The sequence below is a fragment of the Acanthochromis polyacanthus genome, chromosome 14, assembly GCF_021347895.1.
Source record: "Acanthochromis polyacanthus isolate Apoly-LR-REF ecotype Palm Island chromosome 14, KAUST_Apoly_ChrSc, whole genome shotgun sequence".
NCBI classification, from domain to species: domain Eukaryota; kingdom Metazoa; phylum Chordata; class Actinopteri; family Pomacentridae; genus Acanthochromis; species Acanthochromis polyacanthus.
The window spans coordinates 1,859,754-1,881,764 of record NC_067126.1 but is presented as its reverse complement, the minus strand read 5'-3'; the positions used below and the strand labels follow the sequence as shown (position 1 = coordinate 1,881,764).

Below are 22,011 nucleotides of genomic sequence, written 5' to 3'. Positions count from 1 at the left end.
ATATCTGTCGTCTCCCAGCAGGGAGCTGCTCTCGACTCAGTGCCTGGAAAAAGCGACAGAGTGAGAGCTCCTGGTTATCTCCTCTCTGACCGCAGGTATTTAGGGCGGAGCCTAAAAAATATCAAAAATCAGAGGAAGCCCCGCCCTAAATACCAGAGACACCCAATCAGAGAGCTGACCAGACAGCCAATCAGAGAGCCGATAATCAGAATAACTACAGTGGACAACCTGAACAAACATAAACAGACCAGAACCTGAACCTAATCTCTCCTTTAAATCATTTCTGCTTTTTTTTAATCCATCCTCTGACTTTAACAGAAACTAAAGCAGAAACTGAGTTTGTTTCAGATTCATCAACATTTATTCAGTTTGATCTAAATGTCTTTTAGTCCTCTAAACATCTAAAAGCTCAAATCAAACCTGAAACGTTTCTGAAAACCTTCATCAGATTTCAAACACTTGATTTAATGTTTCTGACCAGAAAAACAGCTTCATGATCACCCAGCTTCAGTCTAAATTCTTTGATTTCAGATTCTTTAATGTGAATAATTCCTGGTTTCTTTCCTCTGTGACAGAAAACTGAAGATCTCTGGACCAAACATCTGAAAAAAAGACCAGTGAAGGTGGAACAGGTGAAGGAACGTTCCATTTAAACTGAACTGAGCAGCTTCAGATGTTTGCAGAATCATAAAACTCATGAACTCTTTCCTAAACCAAGTGAAGATCTGAAGCAGCAACAAACATCTCAAAGTTCTCCCAACTGAAGCACCTGCAGATCAACGTCCATCAAAACCTGATTCATGATTTCAAGAATCATTCCACAAACGACTGGAAACAGCTTCAGAGGGACTTTATTAAAACACTTCGAAGAGGAACATTGTCAGAACAAAAACCAGGAGAATAACGTCCTGTCATGGTGATCATAGGAGCTTCAGTAGAAACCAACTGGGCTTCTCAAGTAGGTTCTTGAAGATGTTTTCATCTTCAAGAACCTACTAGAGAAGTCCAGTCTCTTGGAGGAGAGGTGAAACATCTTCAAGAACCTACAGGAGCCTCAGCAGAAACCAACTGGACTTCTCTGGCAGGTTCTTGAAGACATTTCATGATCTTGAGGAGGCAAAACATCTTCAAGAACCTACAAGAGGTTCAGTAGAAGCCAAATGGACATTTTTTGTAGGTTCTTGAAGATGTTTTCACCTCTCCTTCAAGACGGGACCTCTTACACCACGTCACTCCTGACTTGACAAATTCAGGTTCTTCGTTGTGTAAACTGGCAGCTCCACCACCATGATTGCTGTTGGACCTCCTGGTTTCACAACATCTCCACCTGCAGGTAGGTGAGTTCTGGTTGCTAATGGACCATCAGCCATAAACTCTGGAACTCCCCATCAGTCAGTTAGAACTGAGGATGCTTCTTGGATGAAGGTGAAATGTTTGAAGAACCTTCTAGAGAAGTCCAGATGGTTTCTACTGAAGCTCCAAGGATTCATGAGAATGAACCCACCACACAGTAAAAGTACATCAGAACAAAAACAAACCGTTTACAGAACGTTTAGATCGAATAGGACCCAAACTTCAGCAGCTATGTGAAGGAATTAATTTATTCATGGAACAAAAACACATCTTCCTTCTTCACCAGCAGAGAACATCTGAGTGTCCAGTCAGAAGGTTCAAACATCTCCACTCAATGCTGGGACAGTTTAAAAAGTGTGAAGCTAAGCACTGACATCACTGTTGGAACCTTCAGGCCCCGTTTGGTTTCTGCAGAATGTTCTTCTATTCTGAGAGAAGCCTTGAAGACGACGTCTCCAAGGAGAAGATCTGTTCAGGAATTATTCTAAATGGAAAACCACCAACCATGAATGCAGAACATGAACCGTGTTCCTGGAAGTCAACCTGCTCCATCTGAGGTGGTCCTGAAACCTGGTTTACACCAAACAGGAAGTTAAATCAGAGAAACCTACAGCTAAAGACCTCATATTAAAGGATTAACATCTCCTCAGAAATAAAAGAGTTTAAGTCTGTTGGCCACACCCCCTTCAGGAAGGAAACCCTCTCAGTGGTTAGTCACATGACAGCAGAGACGTTCTGAGGATCAACTGACATGAAATTACTAATAAACTCAGAACAATCCTGGTTTTTAACTCGTCAGAACAGACTTTGGTTCTAAAATCAGTTTGTTGTTCTGGAGTTGGTTTGAACCAGTTTCTGTCAAAATATTCAAATATCTCACTGAGCTTTACTGAGGATTAGTAAGAACTGGAGTTAACAGGACCAGCAGCTGGATCACGTTCTAAGGTTCATCTTGGTCTAGTTGAGGGTTTCAGGAAGTAAACATCTCTAAGTTTAGAAGAACCACAAACACAATACAAACATTTTCACCTCAGATTAACGTTCTCTTCATTCAAAGCTTCTATAAAACAGAATCAGACTCTCTCCATTCTTCTCCAGATGGATTGCATAACTTCATGACATCAAGTAGAAAGTAGTGAAGAGGAGAACATGGAGAACGTGGAGAACATGGAGATCACAGAGAGCATGGAGAATGTGGAGAGTATGGAGAACACTGAGAACATGAACAACAGTAAAGGGATCTTCAGGAGGAATCACTCCAGTGGAGCAGCAGAGATGCACAGGTTGTTTAAGGCACAAGCGACCTGGACGATCTTGTCGAAGGTGGAGAGGTTGGAGGTCCGCTCTGAGGCCGAGGTGAAGGGACTCTCCACCGGGCCGGTCAGCATGGCGTAGCGCTGCTTCACCATGGAGATCACCTTCTCCACATGTCTCTGGACACTGGCCTCAGAGGAGACGTCGGCCGGCGAGTCCTCGGACCCAACCGCCGTCTCCGTCTGTCGGCCGGCAGCTCTGCAGGAAGTGGTTCTGAAAGAAGCTCCTCGAGCAGCGACCGAGTCCCTGATGTCCAGATCGCTGCCGGCCAGGACCACGTCTCCAGGCAGCAGCTTGTAGAGCAGCCCACAGCCCTCAGCCAGGCTCTTATCGCTCACGTTCCCCTCCACTCCTCTGGAGACGAAGGTGACCACGCCCTGCGGAGCCACGCCGATCAGGTACTTCAGCTTGCTGCGGCCCCGCGGCGCCCCCTGCTGCTGGTTGCCCCGGGAGACCGGCTCCTCCAAGGGCACCGTGAAGCAGTCTACGATGACGGCGCAGTCTGGGTGGGAGGACCTCAGCGCCGCCGGGAGGTTCTTCCGGAGCTCCGCTCTGGAGGGCCAGAAGACGGCCGTGGGCACCAGAGTGGAGGACATGATGTGGACCATCCGGTGCACCGTCCTGGTCACCGTGCCGACCTTCACACCGAAGCGGTAGGCCAGGTCCTGGTTCCGAAGGTCCAGACGGAGACGCATCAGCGTCAGCAGCAGCTGCTGGAACTTGGAGAGCTTCACATTCTTCACAGCGTCCATGTGAGGAGCCAGCAGCCACATGACCGTCTCCAGCACAAAGTAGTTTGGTAACCCGGTGTAGAACTTCACCTTCTCTGCATCGTTCCTCAGAGAGTTCTCAGATAGAGACATCCTGTCCACAGACTCCCTCAGCGCCTGGTTCTCCTTCTTCAGGGCTTGCAGGATGTCCTCAAAGTTCACTGGAGGACCAGACGTCTGAGCAAACCTTCCTCTCTTACTGTCACTTACGGATTCATCATCGTCTTGATCTTCATCAGTGCTGACTGAGGAGGAAATACTTTCCTCCACAGTGACCTCCTGCTCCTCAGGAAGCTCCTGCTGCTCCTCTGCAGACCTTCCCTGACCCTGCAGGAACAACAAGGCGTTGGCAGCCTCCACTCGAGCCTCCTGCTTGTCCAGGATCTCTAAGGCACCCGGTTCCTTCATCTCTGGAGATGAAGGAGCACCAGTGAACACAGAAGGAACATAATCTGGAGAACGTGGGTTCTTCACCTGTTTACCTGCATGAGCAAAGAGAAGAACACGAGAAGATCATTCCAACGACTGCCAGCTTCAGATAATTCCCCCTGGAAACTTTGCTTTCAGGCAGAACCAGAGATACGACCAGAGAAGCAGAACATCAGCGGTTCTACCTTCACAGCGGACCAGAACACTCTAGAACAGGCTAAAACTTACCAGGAACTTCTGGAGGAATACAGTTTTAAAATGATTGCAATGAGTTCATCTTTGAGTTACTTGTAAAGCGCTTTATAAATAAACGTATTATTAATGAGTAGAAATATGTTTGGACTTTGCAGTTTTGGTAAAAATATATTTTAAAAATAGTTCAACGCCATCATTAGCATCTCAGACATAAAGTCTCAGAGTATTTTATTTTTATCTCCATCCAGGTGAAAACAGCTGGTGTCTGAATATTTAATAATAAACCAACAGTAACATGGAGATGAATAATCTGCAGTAAACAGGATCACATTAAATCAGAACTGGTGGATTCATCCAGATGATGGTTCAGCAAATCTCCAGTTAATGATTCAGAGTCTGATCAATACTTTTAGGAAAATTCCACATAAACAGTTTATTTTTCTATCAACAGAAAGTAATGTCTGGAATATTTCAGCTGAAATTCAAGGAGTGGATACATAAAGACAAAAACTACAAACTCATAAACAGTAAACGGAATATTAATGAACAAAGAGATAGTAATACTGCAGTAGTACTACAGCATTACCTGAGATGAAGTGAGTACTACACAGCCTGCTGCCGTCGTTAGGGACCCAGCCCTCCCGGTTCACGGCGTTGATCCAGCGCTGCTTCCTGTCGGGGTCCCGGGGGAAGCGGTAGAAGGACAGGCTGGTCCCCGGGGTCCTCCTGTTCCTGCAGCCGGACACCACGCAGGTGTGGACCATGGTGGAGCCGCGTGTAGCCGCGTGGATCCTCCCTGTCTGCGGCTGCTTGACTCCCAAAATGGCGGCCGAGCAGAGCAGGACAACAAACAGCAGCTACGTCACCAGCCGTCGACTCGGTCCGCGCATCTGATTGGAACGTCGCACTGTGGTGTCATCGACACGCGACCCGGCTTCGGGTCGTTAGCGATCTGAAATTATACTAAACTATTGCCAATACGCCATACATATATGATATAAATGATGATAAATACAGCGGAGATTTTAAAAAATAACCCAAAGCAGTGTCGTTTAATGATGTGAAATTCAAGAAATAAAAAAGCAAACAGGAGAAGATGTTAGCTACGACCCGATTAGCTAGCTGCTAACCAGTTAGCTCGCTGCTAACGGTTATTTAGCTGCTAACCGGTTAGCTCCACATTAACCAGCAGCTCAACTCATCTGATTTAATCCTCAACTAGAACTGTTACTGGAAGTCAGACATCCTTTAGCTGCTGACAGAGAATCAGAAATGGTTCATCAGAGTCTGAACTCTCAAGTTTCTGCAGTAATCACCAGATATGAGACAGTTCTACAGAAAACTGCAGATTTTAGTCTCATATTTGTTGTTTTCAAGTTATTTCAGACTAAAATTAGTATCTAAGCAGAGATAATCTGCAGAGTTAGATCATCTGTTACATCATTGTAACAGTAAAAAGCTGGACCAGAAGTTCAGCCTCATTCATAGAATCTAAACTACTTAAATCATCTGTAAAGCTCGGTTTCATGTTCAGCATCACTGTACCTTTAAAAGGTCCAGGAGAAAAAGTTCACAAAACAATACAACTCCAAATAATTAATAATAATCAGACCTTTGTGCTGAATGTGATGCTGATAAAATAATAATTAATCTAGTGATAGCTTCCAATAAAACAATAAAATGTTCATCATGATTAAACCAAAGAGCATCTTTATTCCTTTATGTGACAGATTAAACTCCGAGAACACGGAACGACTGATGCTGGAAATCTGATCTGATTCCTTCTTCAGTTCATAGTTGTGTTATTTCTGAGGTGAAATCTCTCTTTATGTCTACAGCTGTTCTCTACAGAAATGTGGAGTTTTATTTTACAGTTTATAGAACAGACCCCAGAACTATTTACAGTCTAAATACAAACACATGGAGAACATCCAGACCTGCTGCTTTGGTGGAGGCAGTGGATGGATCAGGTTCTGTTCAGGACCTGACAGACAGACCAACACCGAGGTTCTCCTGATGAGATGGGAGCTGTGAATCAGTGTTTACTGATCAGTTTGTACACAGAATTTTCTTTGACTCCTCCAACATGCTTCAGCCTCTTCAGCTCCGTCAGACAGAGGACGTAAACAGGAGCCAAGGTTCCAACACCGATGATCCTCTTCAGCTGATCCATCTGAAACTCTGAGGTTCCTCCTGCAGGGGGCGTCACAGGACAGAGACAGACAGCAGACATCTTTAAAGACTTTACATGATGGAAAAGAACCGTCTCTAAAGACTTCACATGACAGAATAGAATCATCTAAAAAAAACTCACACGACGGAATAGAACTGTCTCTAAAGACTTCCGTGACGGAATAGAACTGTCTCTAAAGACTTCCGTGACGGAATAGAACTGTCTCTACAGACTTCCGTGACGGAATAGAACAGAACTGTCTCTACAGACTTCCGTGACGGAATAGAACTGTCTCTACAGACTTCCGTGACGGAATAGAACTGTCTCTAAAGACTTCCGTGACGGAATAGAACTGTCTCTACAGACTTCCGTGACGGAATAGAACTGTCTCTAAAGACTTCCGTGACGGAATAGAACGGTCTCTACAGACTTCCGTGACGGAATAGAACTGTCTCTAAAGACTTCCCTGATGGAATAGAACTGTCTCTAAAGACTTCCCTGATGGAATAGAACTGTCTCTAAAGACTTCCCTGATGGAATAGAACCGTCTGTCTCCAACACATGAAGCTTACTGGCTCCAATCATTGAGACCTAATTTAAATGATCCAATCCACTGAAAGGAGCTGAGCTGGATTCATGTTTAAATAATCAGAACATGAAACGAGGAGGAACATTCTTTTGTCTTATTCTGTTCCTTAAACACAGTAGTGGTAGAACCTGCAGAAAGAACGCTCAATCAATCAGAAATTAACTACAGAAGCTTATTGTGTCGAAAATGTTTTTAATCTCGAATGAAAACGTGAAAGAAAGGAGTCGTTCCAGGACTGGAGGACGTTTTACATCCAATAATCCAAGTTTTAAACCCTAAAACATGCAGTAGTGTGTAAATGTTTTTGTCCTGAGACCAAATCTATAAAAACAAGGGAGAAAAAAATGTTTAAAATATTTTAAAATACCAAATAAGTCTGGAGTTCCTCCTAAAATCCCATTTTTCTCTTGTCCTCCCCCTGATGACCAAACTGGACCTCTGATAAAACAGTTAGAATCTAATTTAAATCTACTTTTTTGGTTTTATTTTTTTCATTGATGTCTCTGTAATTGTGGGAACATTTTTTAAACAACATAATATTTTAACTAACAATTATTATACATGGAACGTGTCCCACAACGTGTGAGCAGAATCTGTTGATGTTTTTGTCATTTTGTGTCTCGTTTTTCTCATTTGTGTCTTGTTTGTCGTTCATCCTCCATCAGTGTTCCTACAGAATGTGTAGATCAAAGCTATGTCCTCTCTTCTATTTTCCATCTTTTCATCCATTGTCAGTCTTGATTGAACGTCTCTCTCTACCTCATATTATCAGGATCAGACTCATTCTTTGGACTGTTTTCCATCAGTGGTCAGCAGTAACAGCTAGCTAAATATCTAGCTTCTACTGCTGAGAAAAAGATCACATTAGCATGGATTAGAGTAGGGTTAGCAACAACACAGAAACATGGAATAAAAATGAGACAATCAATACCTATTATTGACCAATATGGAGCAGAAATACTTTTCAAACTTCCTCCAGTTCTGGAATGATCCGCAGATCAAAGACTGGAAACATGTGGGTGTTACCTGACAGTGAACAGGAAGTTTTCTATCATCTATTATGTAGGTCTGGGTGAGATGAAGTGCTTCCTGTTGAATCTCCATTGTTCTAAACTTGTTACTGATCAGGTTTCTCTGTGTGATCAGTGAGGAAGGTCCTGACCTGGACGCTGCTCTGTGAAGGCGTTGATGTTGTGGACGGCCTGGTTCAGGTTGTGTAGCGTCACCTGCCTCAGGTAGTTGGGTAAACTCTGGAACTCTCCGTCTGACACCACAGATAGAGCCTCAGATCTGAAGAAGATCCAGGTTAGAGTCAGAAAAGTTCAGGATTCTACCAGAAAGAAACCGCAGTAAGAGACAGATGGAGAAACACAGTGCAGACACTAAGAATCCTGTCAGACGATCAGCAGATCTGAGCTTCTATAACTGCTAATTGAGCACTTGGTTGTTCATTTACCAGTATTTATGGAGGAAACTGGACTCTTTCTGCTGGAACAACTGAATTTACATAAGTCATTCTATTCCATCTAGTCCGGTCTGCAGCTTCATGAGGAACATCCCATAACCAGCAGAGACATGAGGAAGGTCCTGTTTCTGTTAGGTTTCAGTCTGTTTACCTGTTTCTGGGTTTTTCTGCTCTGACTTGTGGCTCCATGGTTGTGATGGTTTTCCTCAGCTGAGCCTGAGACACCAGCTGCAGCAGAACACGAGGTAGAACTTCACATTTCACGGATAAACTGTCAAACTGGATCAAAGCAGAGAGTCCTGAGAGGCGTACAGCTCCAGAACCTGACCTTACAGATGTCCTGGGTCACTGAGCTCAGGTCGGGCATCTCGGGCGTCCCGGGTTCCTGGTAGCTGCTTCTGATCCGAGGCGTCCCCAGACTGAACTCCTGAGTGGCTCCGTCCAGCTCCAGATCAGCCACCAGCTTCTCCTGGTCACTGAGCTTCATGACTTTAGGGTTCCTCTGCAGGTGAACAGACGTTTTATTCATGTAGTCACAGAGCAGGACTCAGACGAACATCCTGGTTATTTATGACTGTGGAATAAAAGACTCATTAACTTCTAATGAAAGGTTCTGATTGTTTTTCTTCTTCTGATCAACCAAAACTAAAACATTCATTTCTGCTCCTTTAAAAGATCATTTCTTCATGTTATTGTTCTATTTTTATCTAAATCAGGGGTCCAAAAGTGGTCCTCCAGAGGGTCCAATCCGGCCCTCAAAGTGTAAAAATTCCAGAGAAGACATTAACTGCAGATTGTAAATTAGTAAAACTATAAATTTAAAATCATTTCTAGACCATGACAAGTTGTTTGGATCAGAAAGTAAAATACTAGATTGTTCTTTGTTCCGTCTCATTTTTGTAATATTTTGTCTGCTTTTGTCAGATTTTTGTCGTTTGTCTCATGTTTTTGTCGTTTTGTGTTCCCTTTTGTCTCACTTGTGCTATTTGTCTTGTTCTTGTCATTTTGTGTTTAACTTTGTTGTTTTGTTTCTCGTTTTTTTGTCGTTTTGTTTCTCATTCTTGTCTTTTTTTGTCTTAATTGTCCTTTTTTGTTGCTTTGTAACTTTTTGCGTATTTTTTGTTTCTCACTTTATCGTTTTGGGTCTCATTTTATTATCTCTAGTTTTGTGTCATTTGTCACATTTAACATTTTGTTTCTCGCTTTTGTCATTTTTGTAAAATTGTGTATTTTTGTCTAGCTTTCGTCTCATGCTTTATTGTTGTTTCCTTTTTATCTCAGTTGTCTCGTTTTGTCACGTTTTGCTTTTTTGTCGTTTTTGTCGTTTTGTGTCTTTTTTGTCTCATTTTTTAACATTTTGTTTCTCGCTTCTGTAAAATTTCATATTTTTTGTCTAACTGTCGTCTCGTGCTTTTATTGTTTTACGTTTCCTTTTGTCTCAGTTGTCTCTCTTTGTTTCACTTTTGTCATGTTTTGCTTTTTTGTCTCGCTCTTGTCGTTTGTCCATTGTGTTGTCGTTTTGCCTCTTTTTTGTCTCACTCGTGTCGTTTGTCCATTGTGTTGTCGTTTTGTGTCTTTTTTGTCTCGCTCTTGTCTTTTGTCCATTGTGTTGTCGTTTTGTGTCTTTTTTGTCTCGCTCTTGTCGTTTGTCCATTGTGTTGTCGTTTTGCGTCTTTTTTGTCTCACTCGTGTCGTTTGTCCATTGTGTTGTCGTTTTGCGTCTTTTTTGTCTCGCTCTTGTCGTTTGTCCATTGTGTTGTCGTTTTGTGTCTTTTTTGTCTCGCTCTTGTCGTTTGTCCATTGTGTTGTCGTTTTGTGTCTTTTTTGTCTCACTCGTGTCGTTTGTCCATTGTGTTGTCGTTTTGCGTCTTTTTTGTCTCACTCGTGTCGTTTGTCCATTGTGTTGTCGTTTTGTGTCTTTTTTGTCTCGCTCTTGTCGTTTGTCCATTGTGTTGTCGTTTTGTGTCTTTTTTTGTCTCACTCGTGTCGTTTGTCCATTGTGTTGTCGTTCTGTGTCTTTTTTGTCTCGCTCTTGTCTTTTGTCCATTGTGTTGTCGTTTTGTGTCTTTTTTGTCTCGCTCTTGTCTTTTGTCCATTGTGTTGTCGTTTTGCCTCTTTTTTGTCTCACTCGTGTCGTTTGTCCATTGTGTTGTCGTTTTGCGTCTTTTTTGTCTCACTCTTGTCGTTTGTCCATTGTGTTGTCGTTTTGTGTCTTTTTTGTCTCGCTCTTGTCGTTTGTCCATTGTGTTGTCGTTTTGCGTCTTTTTTGTCTCGCTCTTGTCGTTTGTCCATTGTGTTGTCGTTTTGTGTCTTTTTTGTCTCGCTCTTGTCGTTTGTCCATTGTGTTGTCGTTTTGTGTCTTTTTTGTCTCACTCGTGTCGTTTGTCCATTGTGTTGTCGTTTTGCGTCTTTTTTGTCTCACTCGTGTCGTTTGTCCATTGTGTTGTCGTTTTGTGTCTTTTTTGTCTCACTCGTGTCGTTTGTCCATTGTGTTGTCGTTTTGTGTCTTTTTGTCTCGCTCTTGTCGTTTGTCCATTGTGTTGTCGTTTTGTGTCTCAACATTTCTAGTTGTTCATGATGTTGTGTGAAAAGAGAATTCATTACATGTGAACATTTTCAGAACGTACTTTTTTCCACTAAAACAAAGGAAACATCTGGATTATTATGCTCTGACTTCACCACTGTGGCCCACTTAGAACCAGACTGGGCTGAATGTGGAACCTGAACTAAGATGAGTCCTCTGATCTACATATTTTACTGTGAAGGTCCAAAGTCACCGCTAGAGTAATTATGAGTTTAATTTGAGGTCATTTCAAACTGAGGAGTGTAAAAACAGATGATCCATTAAAGTTAAACCCCGTCTAGAAGCCAGAACCAGATTTAAATCCTGGAAGCTGCTGATGAACCTGCTTCCTTCCTACCCTCTGTAAAGAGTTCCCCAGGACTGACTCCAGGCTCGGCATCTCCGGCATCTGCTCGTCTCCCAAACCCGTCTCACAAACCTCCAGAACCTTGTTCTCCCAGCAGCGCTTGGAGCCTGGAGCTCCTTTAGGAGGAGAAGCTGGAAGTTCTTCACTCTGGAGGCTGATCGGCTCCGGCTGCCGGAAACTCTGGAAAGGAGAAGAATGGTAAACTTCTTCTTCTTTTCCTTTCGGCTTTTCCCTTCAGGGATCACCACAGTGAATCAATTGCCTCCATCTAACCCTGTCTGCTGCATCTTCTTCTCTCACACCAACTACCTTCATGTCCTCTTTAACCACATCCATAAACCTCCTCTTTGGTCTTCCTCTAGGCCTCCTGCCTGGCAGTGGGAAACTCAGCATCCTTCTACCAATATATTCACTCTCTCTCCTCTGGACATGTCTGAACCATCTCAGTCTGGCCTCTCTGACTTTATCTCCAAAGCCTCTAACATGTGCTGTCCCTCTGATGTCCTCATTCCTGATCCTATCCATCCTGGTCACTCCCAAAGAGAACCTCAGCATCTTCAGTTCTGCTACCTCCAGCTCTGCCTCCTGTCTTTTCCTCAGGGACACTGTCTCCAGACCAAACAACATGGCTGGTCTCACCACAGTTTTGTAAACCTTTCCTTTCATTTTAGCTGAAACTCTTCTATCACACATCACACCTGACACTTTTCTCCAGCCGTTCCAGCCTGCCTGTACACGCTTCTTCACCTCTTTTCCACACTCTCCATTGCTCTGGACTGTTGACCCTAAGTACTTAAAATCCTCCACCTTCTTGATCTCTTCTCCCTGTAACCTCACTCTTCCACTTGGGTCCCTCTCATTCACACACAGATACTCCGTCTTGCTGCGGCTAACCTTCATTCCTCTCCTTTCCAGGGCAAACCTCCACGCCTCTAGCTTCTCCTCCACCTGTTCCCTGCTCTCACTACAGATCACAATGTCATCTGCAAACATCATAGTCCATGGAGACTCCTGTCTAACCTCGTCTGTCATCCTGTCCATCACCATAGCAAACAAGAAGGGGCTCAGAGCTGATCCCTGATGTAGTCCCACCTCCACCTTGAACTCCTCTGTCACTCCTACAGCACACCTCACCACTGTCCACCATTTGGTCCTCTGCTCTGCCTTTGCCCTCTTCATCTTCTTCACCACCAGGGTCATCCTACTCACCACACCATGATGTCTGGCTACACTCTCACCTACCACTACTTTGCAGTCACTGATCTCCTTCAGATTACACCGTCTACACAAGATGTAGTCTACCTGTGTGCTCCTACCTCCACTCTTATAGGTCACCCTATGTTCCTGCCTCTTCTGGAAGAAAGTATTCACTACAGCCATTTCCATCCTTTTTGCAAAGTCAACCACCATCTGTCCTTCTGCGTTCCTCTCCTGGATACCAAACCTGCCCATGACCTCCTCATCATCTCTGTTTCCTGCACCAACATGTCCATTGAAGTCTGCACCAATGACAACTCTCTCACTTCTAGCGATGCTCTGCATCACTTCATCAAGGTCCAACCAGAATTTCTCCTTCTCCTCCAGCTCACATCCTACCTGTGGAGCATACCCACTAACAACATTGAACATCACACCTTCGATTTCTAGCTTCAGGCTCATCACTCGATCTAACACTCTTTTTACCTCCAGGACATTCCTAACAAACTCCTCCTTCAAGATAACTCCTCAGTCCTTCCAGGATTTCGCGGGCGTTTTTCGTGATCGTTGCAGCCGAAAATGCCCGAATTCGCGGCAGCTTTTCTAAAAAATTGCGATAGAAGTTGCGATGTTTTAAGCTTATTTATTGTGATGAAATTGCGGGAGACAGTGATAACTGCTAAAAAGCTGCATTTTTTTCCAGCTTGTAGAACACGTTTCAACACTGTAATTGAAAATATTTATTCCAAAATTAATTATTTTGCGTTCCAACCCATTTCCACAAAAGCTGGCACACCACGGTGGGACATTAGCAGCAGCCAGATACTGGTTTAACAGGACGTGGTTGGTAGATTTAAGGCACAAAATGATCATTTACTATTGAATGAATCATATTTGGACATATCTGTCAGTGGCTTAAAAAGTTCATTTCACTTCCTGACACACACATGTTCATACACACACACACGCTCACAGTTTGTCACGTAAACTAACAAGAACAGCACTGAGAGAGCGCAGTCCTCCACCAAGACAGGTGTGTGTTCTGCATGTGTACATACCGAATCGCGTGGGCTAAAAATGTAGCCGGCGACAGGAATTGATGGGACTCAGAAACACCCCCACAATTTAATCAGTTGTTCCTTGTGTCATTTCCGATACGTCCACAGTGGTAGATTGTTGTAGGATCACTATGATGTGATGATCAGCAGGCCGCTGAGGTAGCGTTCACTTGTTGCCATGGTTACCGTGCCGCTACCTCAATGGGAAATTCTTCACAAATCTGTGGATCCAAACTTTAAGCCATATCACTGCTGAAGTCTAATCATTTGGTCCTTGTGTCATTTCTGACCGACCCTGAAAACTTCATTTAAATCCCTGAGTCCGTTTTTGAGTGATGTTGGTAACAGAGGAAGGATTCACACACGCTGATCGTCACATAACTCCGCCGTGTTCTTTGGTGGAATAAATAATCTAATTTACCTTCATTCTTTCAGTGCTCTAACGGATCCGGATGCAACAGTTTCCATCATGGTGATTCTGTTGTCTGATCATTTCAGCCGTTCTAATATGTTTAGTGTTTTTATTTAAGTGTATCAATCGATGATTTTTTTTTTGTATTCCACCACAATACTGCACGGGTGTAGAACAGTTTAGCTCCGCTTTGGTGAAGAACATCAGTGAATTAATTGTTTATCACGGTCTTCAGCAGTAATTTTTGTTGGTAAATCAGAGACATTAGTATCGCACATGTCTGCATCTTCAAACCATAAACAGGAAGTGAATTCGGTGACATACGTGCATTAGGTTTGTGCTGGGAGCTGCTATGATTGGTGGAACTCACGGGAGGCGGGCCAAAATTGCGGGAAAGTTGCGGTGATTGGACAAAATTGCAAGGCCACGCAAAATTCGCGGAGATTGGTTGATTTCGCGCGATCGCAACATCACGAATTCCTGGAGGGACTGACTCCTACTCCATTTCTCTTCCTATCTACACCATGATAGAACAACTTGAACCCTGCTCCTAAACTTCTAGCTTTACTACCTTTCCACCTGGTCTCCTGGACACACAGTATGTCCACTTTCCTCCTCTGCATCATGTCAACCAGCTCTCTACCTTTTCCTGTCATAGTTCCAACATTCAAAGTCCCTACTCTCAGTCCTAGACTCTTGGTGTTCCTCTTCTCTCTCTTCCTACGAACACACCTTCCTCCTCTCCTTCTTCGACCAACAGTCGTCCATTTTCCACCGGCACCCTGTAGGTCGACAGCACCGATGGCGGTCGTTGTTAAGCCGGGCCTCGACCGATCCGGTATGGAAGAAATGCTCTTTATGATTTAAACTCCTGTAGAACTGTGTGAACTCAGTAAGTTTCAATGATGAACTCTGACCATGAAATATAACTGGTTGGTTGATAATAAACTGATAACAGTGCTGTGACTTGTTCCTGTGTCTGTATAAAAGCTGTTTCTTTATAGTTTATAGACCGGGTTCTCTGCAGGTTGAATCCTTGTTGAGTAAAACTGCTGTGGCTTCAGAGATTCTGAGGTTTAGTTTGGAGAAGTCAGGATTAAACTAGAGAACTTTCCAACAACATTCTAGATTAATACTGAATACATTAGAGCTATAAAAGAAAACAGATGGAATTATGTTATAAATAATCGTGTTAATCTTCAGTATTAATCTAGAATGTAAAAAATACAAATAAATAAAAATCATTGAATGAGAAGGTGTGTCCAAACTTTTGACTGACAGCATATAGATATATAAACGCAACACTTTTGTTTTTGCTCCCATTTTTATGAGATGAACTCAAAGATCTAAAACTTTTTCCACATACACACTGTCAGTGTGTAAGGTTCACGGTCACCAAGTCGCCCGAAGCGACCAGAACGATGCCCGGGCGATAAACAGATACAATTTATACATTTCTCATCGCCTGGCCGGGCAACAAGCATTTTATAAATAAATTTTAAAAAAAAGATTTCTAACCTTTTTCTTTTGTTATGACAGTGTGTGCTCCCTTATGAGAGGGAGAGAGAGAGAGCAGCGTGTGTGTGTGGGGGGGCCCTGAATGCAGCGCGAGCGACACAGACGGCAGTCGGGGAGGTAGAGAGAGGAGGTGTGTAGCTGCAGGGTTAGCATGCATGACTGTACGGTTCAGCCGCTGTTAATTGACAATAAAGGCTGCAGTGTTCTTCGGTACGGCCGGGTTCCTGTGTCTTTGCGTCTGACCACGGTCGGGGGCCGAACAGGAACGGTTAAGACTTTGTTCTGCGCAGGCAGTGTTGCCAACTTAGCGACTTTCTCACTAAATCTAGCGACTTTCCAAAGCGTCCTTGCGACTTTTTTGTCCAAAGCGACTAGCCACAAATCTAGCGACTTTTTCTGCCGTTTTGGAGACTCTGACAGGAAAACTCAGCTCATTCTGCAGTTACTGTCCTCAACAAGCAACAGGTGCTGCTGTGAGCTTCTCCCCCTCCCAAAGCACAGACTGTCAGTCCAGTAACCCCACAGCAGACCCAGTGTCTGATTAGAGGACACATCACTCCAAGGCCAGACGGCAGATGAATCACGCATGCGCAGTCATTACAGATCCCATCCAGACTTACAGAGCGGGATATAAATGAAAATGTTTCTTCACTGTCAAACTAAAATAAACCACAGCATTTAGCCTCTAGTACAAAAACATATTTTGGGTGTTTTATACTCACTTGTTTCTTCACTGTCAAACTAAAATAAACCACATCATTTAGCCTCTAGTACAAATACATATTTTGGGTGTTTTATACTCACTTTTTGGTCTCTTCCACAACGTTATTCCTCTCTCCTACAACACTGATTACAATTACATGCAAACTGGGAAATATGCAAATTAGGAGATGGCGTCATTTGGCGACTTCTAGCGACTTTTAGGACAGCCAACAGCTACTTTCCTTACTGAGGAGTTGGCAATACACAGTCAGCCCAGTGTAACTGTGACTCAGGAAGCACCAGACCAGCAGCTGGAAGCAGAAGACCAGCAGCTGGAAGCAGAAGACCAGCAGCTGGAAGCAGAAGTCCAGCAGCTGGAAGCAGAAGTCCAGCAGCTGGAAGCAGAAGTCCAGCAGCTGGAAGCAGAAGTCCAGCAGCTGGAAGCAGAAGTCCAGCAGCTGGAAGCAGAAGACCAGCAGCTGGAAGCAGAAGACCAGCAGCTGGAAGCAGAAGACCAGCAGCTGGAAGCAGAAGTCCAGCAGCTGGAAGCAGAAGTCCAGCAGCTGGAAGCAGAAGTCCAGCAGCAGGCAGCTGTTCAGGAAGATATTGATGAGGAGGAGGAGGAGGAGGAAGTTCAATGGTAAGAGGAAGGCATGGAGGATGAGGTTCATGAAGGGTTTCTGGATGATTTCAACCCATAAATGACTGAGGAAGAAGTCGTTGCTGGGCTCAAGAGACTGGCACAATTTGAAGATGTTGATGAGTTGATGTAGATGGACATCTAGTTCAACTAAGCTGTGATTGTAAAGATGAACAGAGACTGATTTTTTTGTAATGAGAGACTGATTATTTAGATTCTAATGGTAAGCAGGTTGTAAGAGAAGAGCTCATTAAAAGAAATTGACCTCCTGAGAAGTTATATTTATTTTTTTATTTTATGTAAACAACGCAAAGTACGTGCCACTAGTTTTTTCTACGGGCTACCAGAAATTTAGATTTGGCAGGAGTTGGTGGCCCGTATTTTCCTGTACGGGCCACCAGAGATTTTGACGAAGCTTACACACTGCAATATCACCATTTCTCTCAAATATTGTTCACAAATCTGTCTAAATCTGTGATAGTGAGCACTTCTCCTTTGCTGAGATAATCCCTCCCAGCTCACAGGTGTGCCATAGACTGCCCACAATGAAAGGACACTCTGAAAGGTGCAGTTTTGTTTTATTGGGGGGGGGGTGTCCAGTCCTCTTCAATGGCTGTGCGAAGTTGCTGGATATTGGCGGAACTGGTACACGCTGTTGTATACGCTGATCCAGAGCAATGGGTGACATGTCCAGTGAGTTTGCTGGCCATGCAAGAACTGGGACATTTTCAGCTTCCAACAATTGTGTACAGATCCTTGCAACATGGGGCCGTGCATTATCCTGCTGCAACATGAGCTGATGTTCTTGGATGTATGGCACAACAATGAGCCTCAGGATCTTGTCATGGTATCTCTGTACATTCAAAATGCCATCAATAAAATGCACCCGTGTTCTTGGTCCATAACAGACGCTAACCTTGCCAGCAAGTTGATTTCTCGCGATATTTGTGAGTTCACAAATCTCTCAAGAAACCATCTTGCTCCGCTCCCGCATTCACTTTTTTTTTTTAATGAAACACAGGGAACAGCGTTTACAAGATTTATCTTCCTGCTGTTCCTTGTTTGTGTCATTTGTATGTGTATTTTAAATAGTTAATATTTCAATTTCAATAAAGAGATATCAACTTTTCGTACAGCACCAAGTTGGTTTGGGCCAATCACGCAGCAGTATTCGTGTGTGGGGCGGGATATCCGGGTGTGAAGACGACACCAAGCGCCAGTAGATCAAAAACACGGCAACGGAGGACAACGATCGTGTAGATGCTGCTATTAAGTCAGTTTTAGCTGAATCTCGTATCGCTTCTTTGAAGGAAGAACAACGAGAGGCGCTTTGCGTATTTCTGGATGGTAAAGATGTTTGTGCTTTTTTACCTACGGGTTTTGGTAAGAGTTTAATCTACCAATTGGCTCCGCTCGTTGTGAAGATCCCGCGATTGGCTAAAAACAAACCTGTCAGAGGCGGGACATACTGTTGCATTGTCCAATCCGTGCCTCTTTCCTCCGAACGGATTTACATGGAGCGGTCCCAGATTGATATTGTGGAGTACTATCAAGTACTACACAATTATTAATCTGGCTATTGCCAGGTTAAACAAACGCCTGCCCATACCATAACCCCACCGCCACCATGGACCACTCCATCCACAACACTGACATCAGAAAACCGCTCACCCACACGACACCACACACTCTGTCTGCCATCTGCCCTGAACAGTGAAACCAGGATTCATCCATGAAGAGAACACCTCTTCAACGTGCCAAACACCATCCAATGTGAGCATTTGCCCACTCAGGTCAGTTACGACGACAAACTGGAGTCAGGTGGAGACCCCATGAGGACAACGAGCAGCAGATGAGCTTCTCTGAGACGCTTTCTGACAGTTTGTGCAGAAATTCTTTGGTTCTGCAAACCGATTGTTTCAGCAGCTGTCCCAGTGGCTGGTCTCAGACCATCTTGGAGGTGAACATGCTGGATGTGGAGGTCCTGGGCTGGTGTGGTTACACGTGGTCTGTGGTTGTGAGGCTGGTTGGATGTACTGCCAAATTCTCTGAAACGCCTTTGGAGACGGCTTATGGTAGAGAAATGAACATTCAATACACCAGCAACAGCTCTGGTTGACATTCCTGCTGTCAGCATACCAACTGCACGCTCCCTCAGATCTTACCACATCTGTGGCATTGTGCTGTGATAAAACTGCACCTTTCAGAGTGTCCTTTTATTGTGGGCAGTGTAAGGCACACCTGTGCACTAATCATGGTGTCTAATCAGCATCTTGATATGGCACACCTGTGAGGTGGGATGGATTATCTCAGCAAAGGAGAAGTGCTCACTATCACACATTTAGACAGATTTGTGAACAACATTTGAGAGAAATGCTGATATTGTGTATGTGGAAAAAGTTTTAGATCTTTGAGTTCATCTCATAAAAAAAGGGATCAAAAACAAAAGTGTTGCGTTTATATTTTTGTTGAGTGTAAATCTATACAGATACAGCACCTTTCAGAAGTTTGGGGTCATCCAGATAATTCCATGTTTTCCATGAGAACTCCCACTTTTATCCATGTGCTAACATAACTGAACAAGGGTTTTCTAATCATCAATGATCCTTTCAGCACCATTAGCTAACACAATGTAGCATTAGAACACAGGAGTGATGGTTGCTGGAAATGCTCCTCTGTACCCCTATGGAGATATTCCATTAAAAATCAGCTGTTTACAGCTACAATAGTCATTTACCACATTAACTATGTCTACACTGGATTTATCATTCATTTACTGTGATATTCATTGGAAAAAAACTTCTTTTCTTTCAAAAATAAGGACATTTCTCAGTGGCCCCAAACTTTAAATGGTGGTGTAAATAAATGAACTATAAAAGCAGTCAGAGAGCAGTTCTCCACCAAGGCTGCTCAGTTGACTTATTATTTCCAACGGATGAAATGTTTAATAAAAATGACCTTGTGCTGAGCACAGGCATGTGTTATGCATGTGCATGTTATGTATGGATACCAAACTGTGTGTAAATTACACTTATGAAGGTCTGCTGATCAGTTCATCACTTTTGCTAGTGTTAAAATAACCGTTTGTATTGTATCCTTTTTGTTATTTTCTGATTTGTATTTTTGTATTGTTTACAGTTATAAAGTTTTCTTTCATTTTGTCTTCTGATTTTTTGGTTGGTTTGGTTTTTTTGAGTGTTACTTTTACCATGTCCTTTGTTTCTGGATGAAGCTGGGCATTCGGGGGGGAGGGGGTTGGCTGTAGTGTTATTTGCTGTGGAAAATGATGATGATTAAATAAAGAGAAAAAAACAAAACAAAGCCGTGAATCCACTTATAAGCCGCATCAATGCCAAAATCTAACCACTTAGTCCTTGTGTCATTTCTGACCTTCCCTGAAAATTTCATCCAAATCCATTAGTCTGTTTTTCCGTAACGTTTCACACAGACAGATTCACGTACGCCGGCCACAGCATAACTCCACCATTTCCTTGGTGGAGTAATAAATAAAATCTCTGATGTGAGTTTGTGTCTGGAAGCAGAACTTCATCTCCACATGGAGGTCCTGTGGCTGCTCTCCTTACCTTCTTGGTGCTCACCAGTCGGGTCATGTACGGGGTTTGGAAGGCTGGGACCTGGGGGGTGCTGGGCAGGTTGGGTCCAGTGGGGGATTCTGGCTCTCCAGAGTCTGGTTCAGATGAGGAGCTCCGACCGTTGGTCTTCCTGATCTTCAGTCCTGGAGTGCAGAGAACCGGCAGCTCTGGAGACGCCAGGATGTCAGCTGAAGGCCAAAGAACAAGGTCAGGTTCAGAGTCTGAGGAACAACGTGTTGCTGTCAGTTATCAGGAGTTTAACATCTGCAGGACCAGTCTGAGGAAACATCTCAATAAAATAAGATTTTGGTAACTTTAAACCTGAACCTGGAACCACCTGGAGGAACTGACAGGAATCTTTTAAAAAATAAGTCAAAACTACACGACCTATCAAAGCCACAAACGTCTCAGCTCCAGCTGATGTCTTCTGCTGGAAGGAGAACCTGAGCTGGACTCTGAGAAACCACTTCATTCTAACGTCATCTAACAATCAGCTCAGTCCAGACTGTCGAGAACTAAAACACCAACAATCAGCCAACAGAGGTTCAGTGAGTTCAGAGAGGGCAGATGTGAAAATACAGAACCAAACATCTGGATGGAGATCAGTGCTGGTTATAAAATAAATGATCTGTTATGTTTGTGTCGTTCTGCTCAGAGGACTTAGTGTTGGAGTTTCTGCACTAGAAGATCCTCTGACCCCTGGTGTTCAGAACAAAGTCCTCAGAGGAGCAGAAACCAGGTCCTTCATGATGTGATTGAAAAAGAACAGAAAACTTCACGGCTGTTTTTCTGCTTCTTCAGGAGGAAACATCTGGTTCCAGGTCGTTCCAGACAGAAGAGCTCTGATGGTTCCATACCTCTGGTCTGGAAACGGTCCAACACTGAGTCCTCTGGTGGTCCAGGCTGGTCCTGCGCTGGTCTGTAGGAGAACAAACAGAAACAGTGAAGGTCCATGCAGGTCAGAGATGTTTCCATGCAGCAGCTGTGCTTTCCACCTGTGGGGCTCCTCAGCGTTCTTCTGGAGCAGCTTCGCAGTGAAGTCGTTGTCCTCCGAGATGCCGAAGTCGTGCATCTGAGGCGTCTGGAGCTCCTCGTCTTCCATCCGGAGAGCCCGTTTTGGAGTTAAAGGCAGCAGAGGTGGAGCTGGTGTGGACAGCGCTGGGTGAGGGAGGTTCATCTCAGGCATGGGAGGAACCTCAGAGCACCACTCAGCTCCAGCCAGAGTTCTCTTCAGCTGCATCTCAGACAGACCGAAGTCGGACAGCTGAGGGGTTCTCATCACGTCGCTGAAGGTCGGTGCTGCTGGAGGAGAAGAGCTGAGGTTCTCTCCATCCTCCTCCTGGCCTCCTCCTTCCCTCTCTGCTGGCTCAGCCTCACCTTCTTCAGGACCTTCATCCTCAGCCTCCTGAGCTTCTGTAGGAGAGAAACCACAGTCAGAAACACCTTCAGGTCCCGTCTTCACAGGAAGGACCAGTGAGCTGTGAGCAGTCCTTACTGGTTGGAGCCTGGTAGCCATATTCCTCCCAGTGAGCCTTCAGGATCTGGACATCTCTGCTGACCTTCTGCTCCATCGTTCTACAGGCCTGGATGAAGCTGTCCACCTCATTCTCATGAGCTTTCTGCTGGACCAGCTGCTCCTGGATCTGAGCCTGGAGGAGACCAGAGCAGAGTCA

The 22,011-nt window shown here is 44.1% G+C and overlaps 2 protein-coding genes across 4 annotated transcripts in view; both read right to left on the bottom strand.

Annotated features, from left to right (window-relative positions):
• Positions 1-833: 833 nt before the first annotated feature.
• Positions 834-4,841, bottom strand: LOC110961749 (uncharacterized). Its single transcript, XM_022209470.2, has 2 exons — positions 4,648-4,841; positions 834-3,919 (listed from the first exon to the last, which is right to left on the bottom strand). Exons 1-2 carry the CDS (start codon positions 4,823-4,825, stop codon positions 2,607-2,609), a joined length of 1,491 nt encoding a protein of 496 aa, XP_022065162.1. The 5' UTR covers positions 4,826-4,841; the 3' UTR covers positions 834-2,606.
• A 70-nt stretch (positions 4,842-4,911) lies between these two features.
• ska3 (spindle and kinetochore associated complex subunit 3) overlaps positions 4,912-22,011 on the bottom strand; it is a 29,183-nt gene continuing 12,083 nt past the window's right edge. Inside the window, exons 4-13 of one of the 3 annotated variants that reach the window (XR_007946493.1) lie at positions 21,834-21,987; positions 21,334-21,751; positions 21,196-21,257; positions 20,330-20,526; positions 11,210-11,398; positions 8,617-8,790; positions 8,440-8,516; positions 7,986-8,113; positions 5,999-6,254; positions 4,912-5,013 (exon numbers count right to left, since the gene is read on the bottom strand). Coding sequence is in view for 2 of the 3 variants with exons in the window: in XM_051958758.1 (XP_051814718.1) it covers positions 6,097-6,254; positions 7,986-8,113; positions 8,440-8,516; positions 8,617-8,790; positions 11,210-11,398; positions 20,330-20,526; positions 21,196-21,257; positions 21,334-21,751; positions 21,834-21,987 (1,557 nt within the window). In the remaining variant the exon portion in view is untranslated. Of the gene's footprint in view, positions 5,014-5,748; positions 6,255-7,985; positions 8,114-8,439; positions 8,517-8,616; positions 8,791-11,209; positions 11,399-20,329; positions 20,527-21,195; positions 21,258-21,333; positions 21,752-21,833; positions 21,988-22,011 lie in introns of those variants that run through there. The other 2 variants (XM_051958758.1, XM_051958760.1) reach the window with 2 other exon arrangements.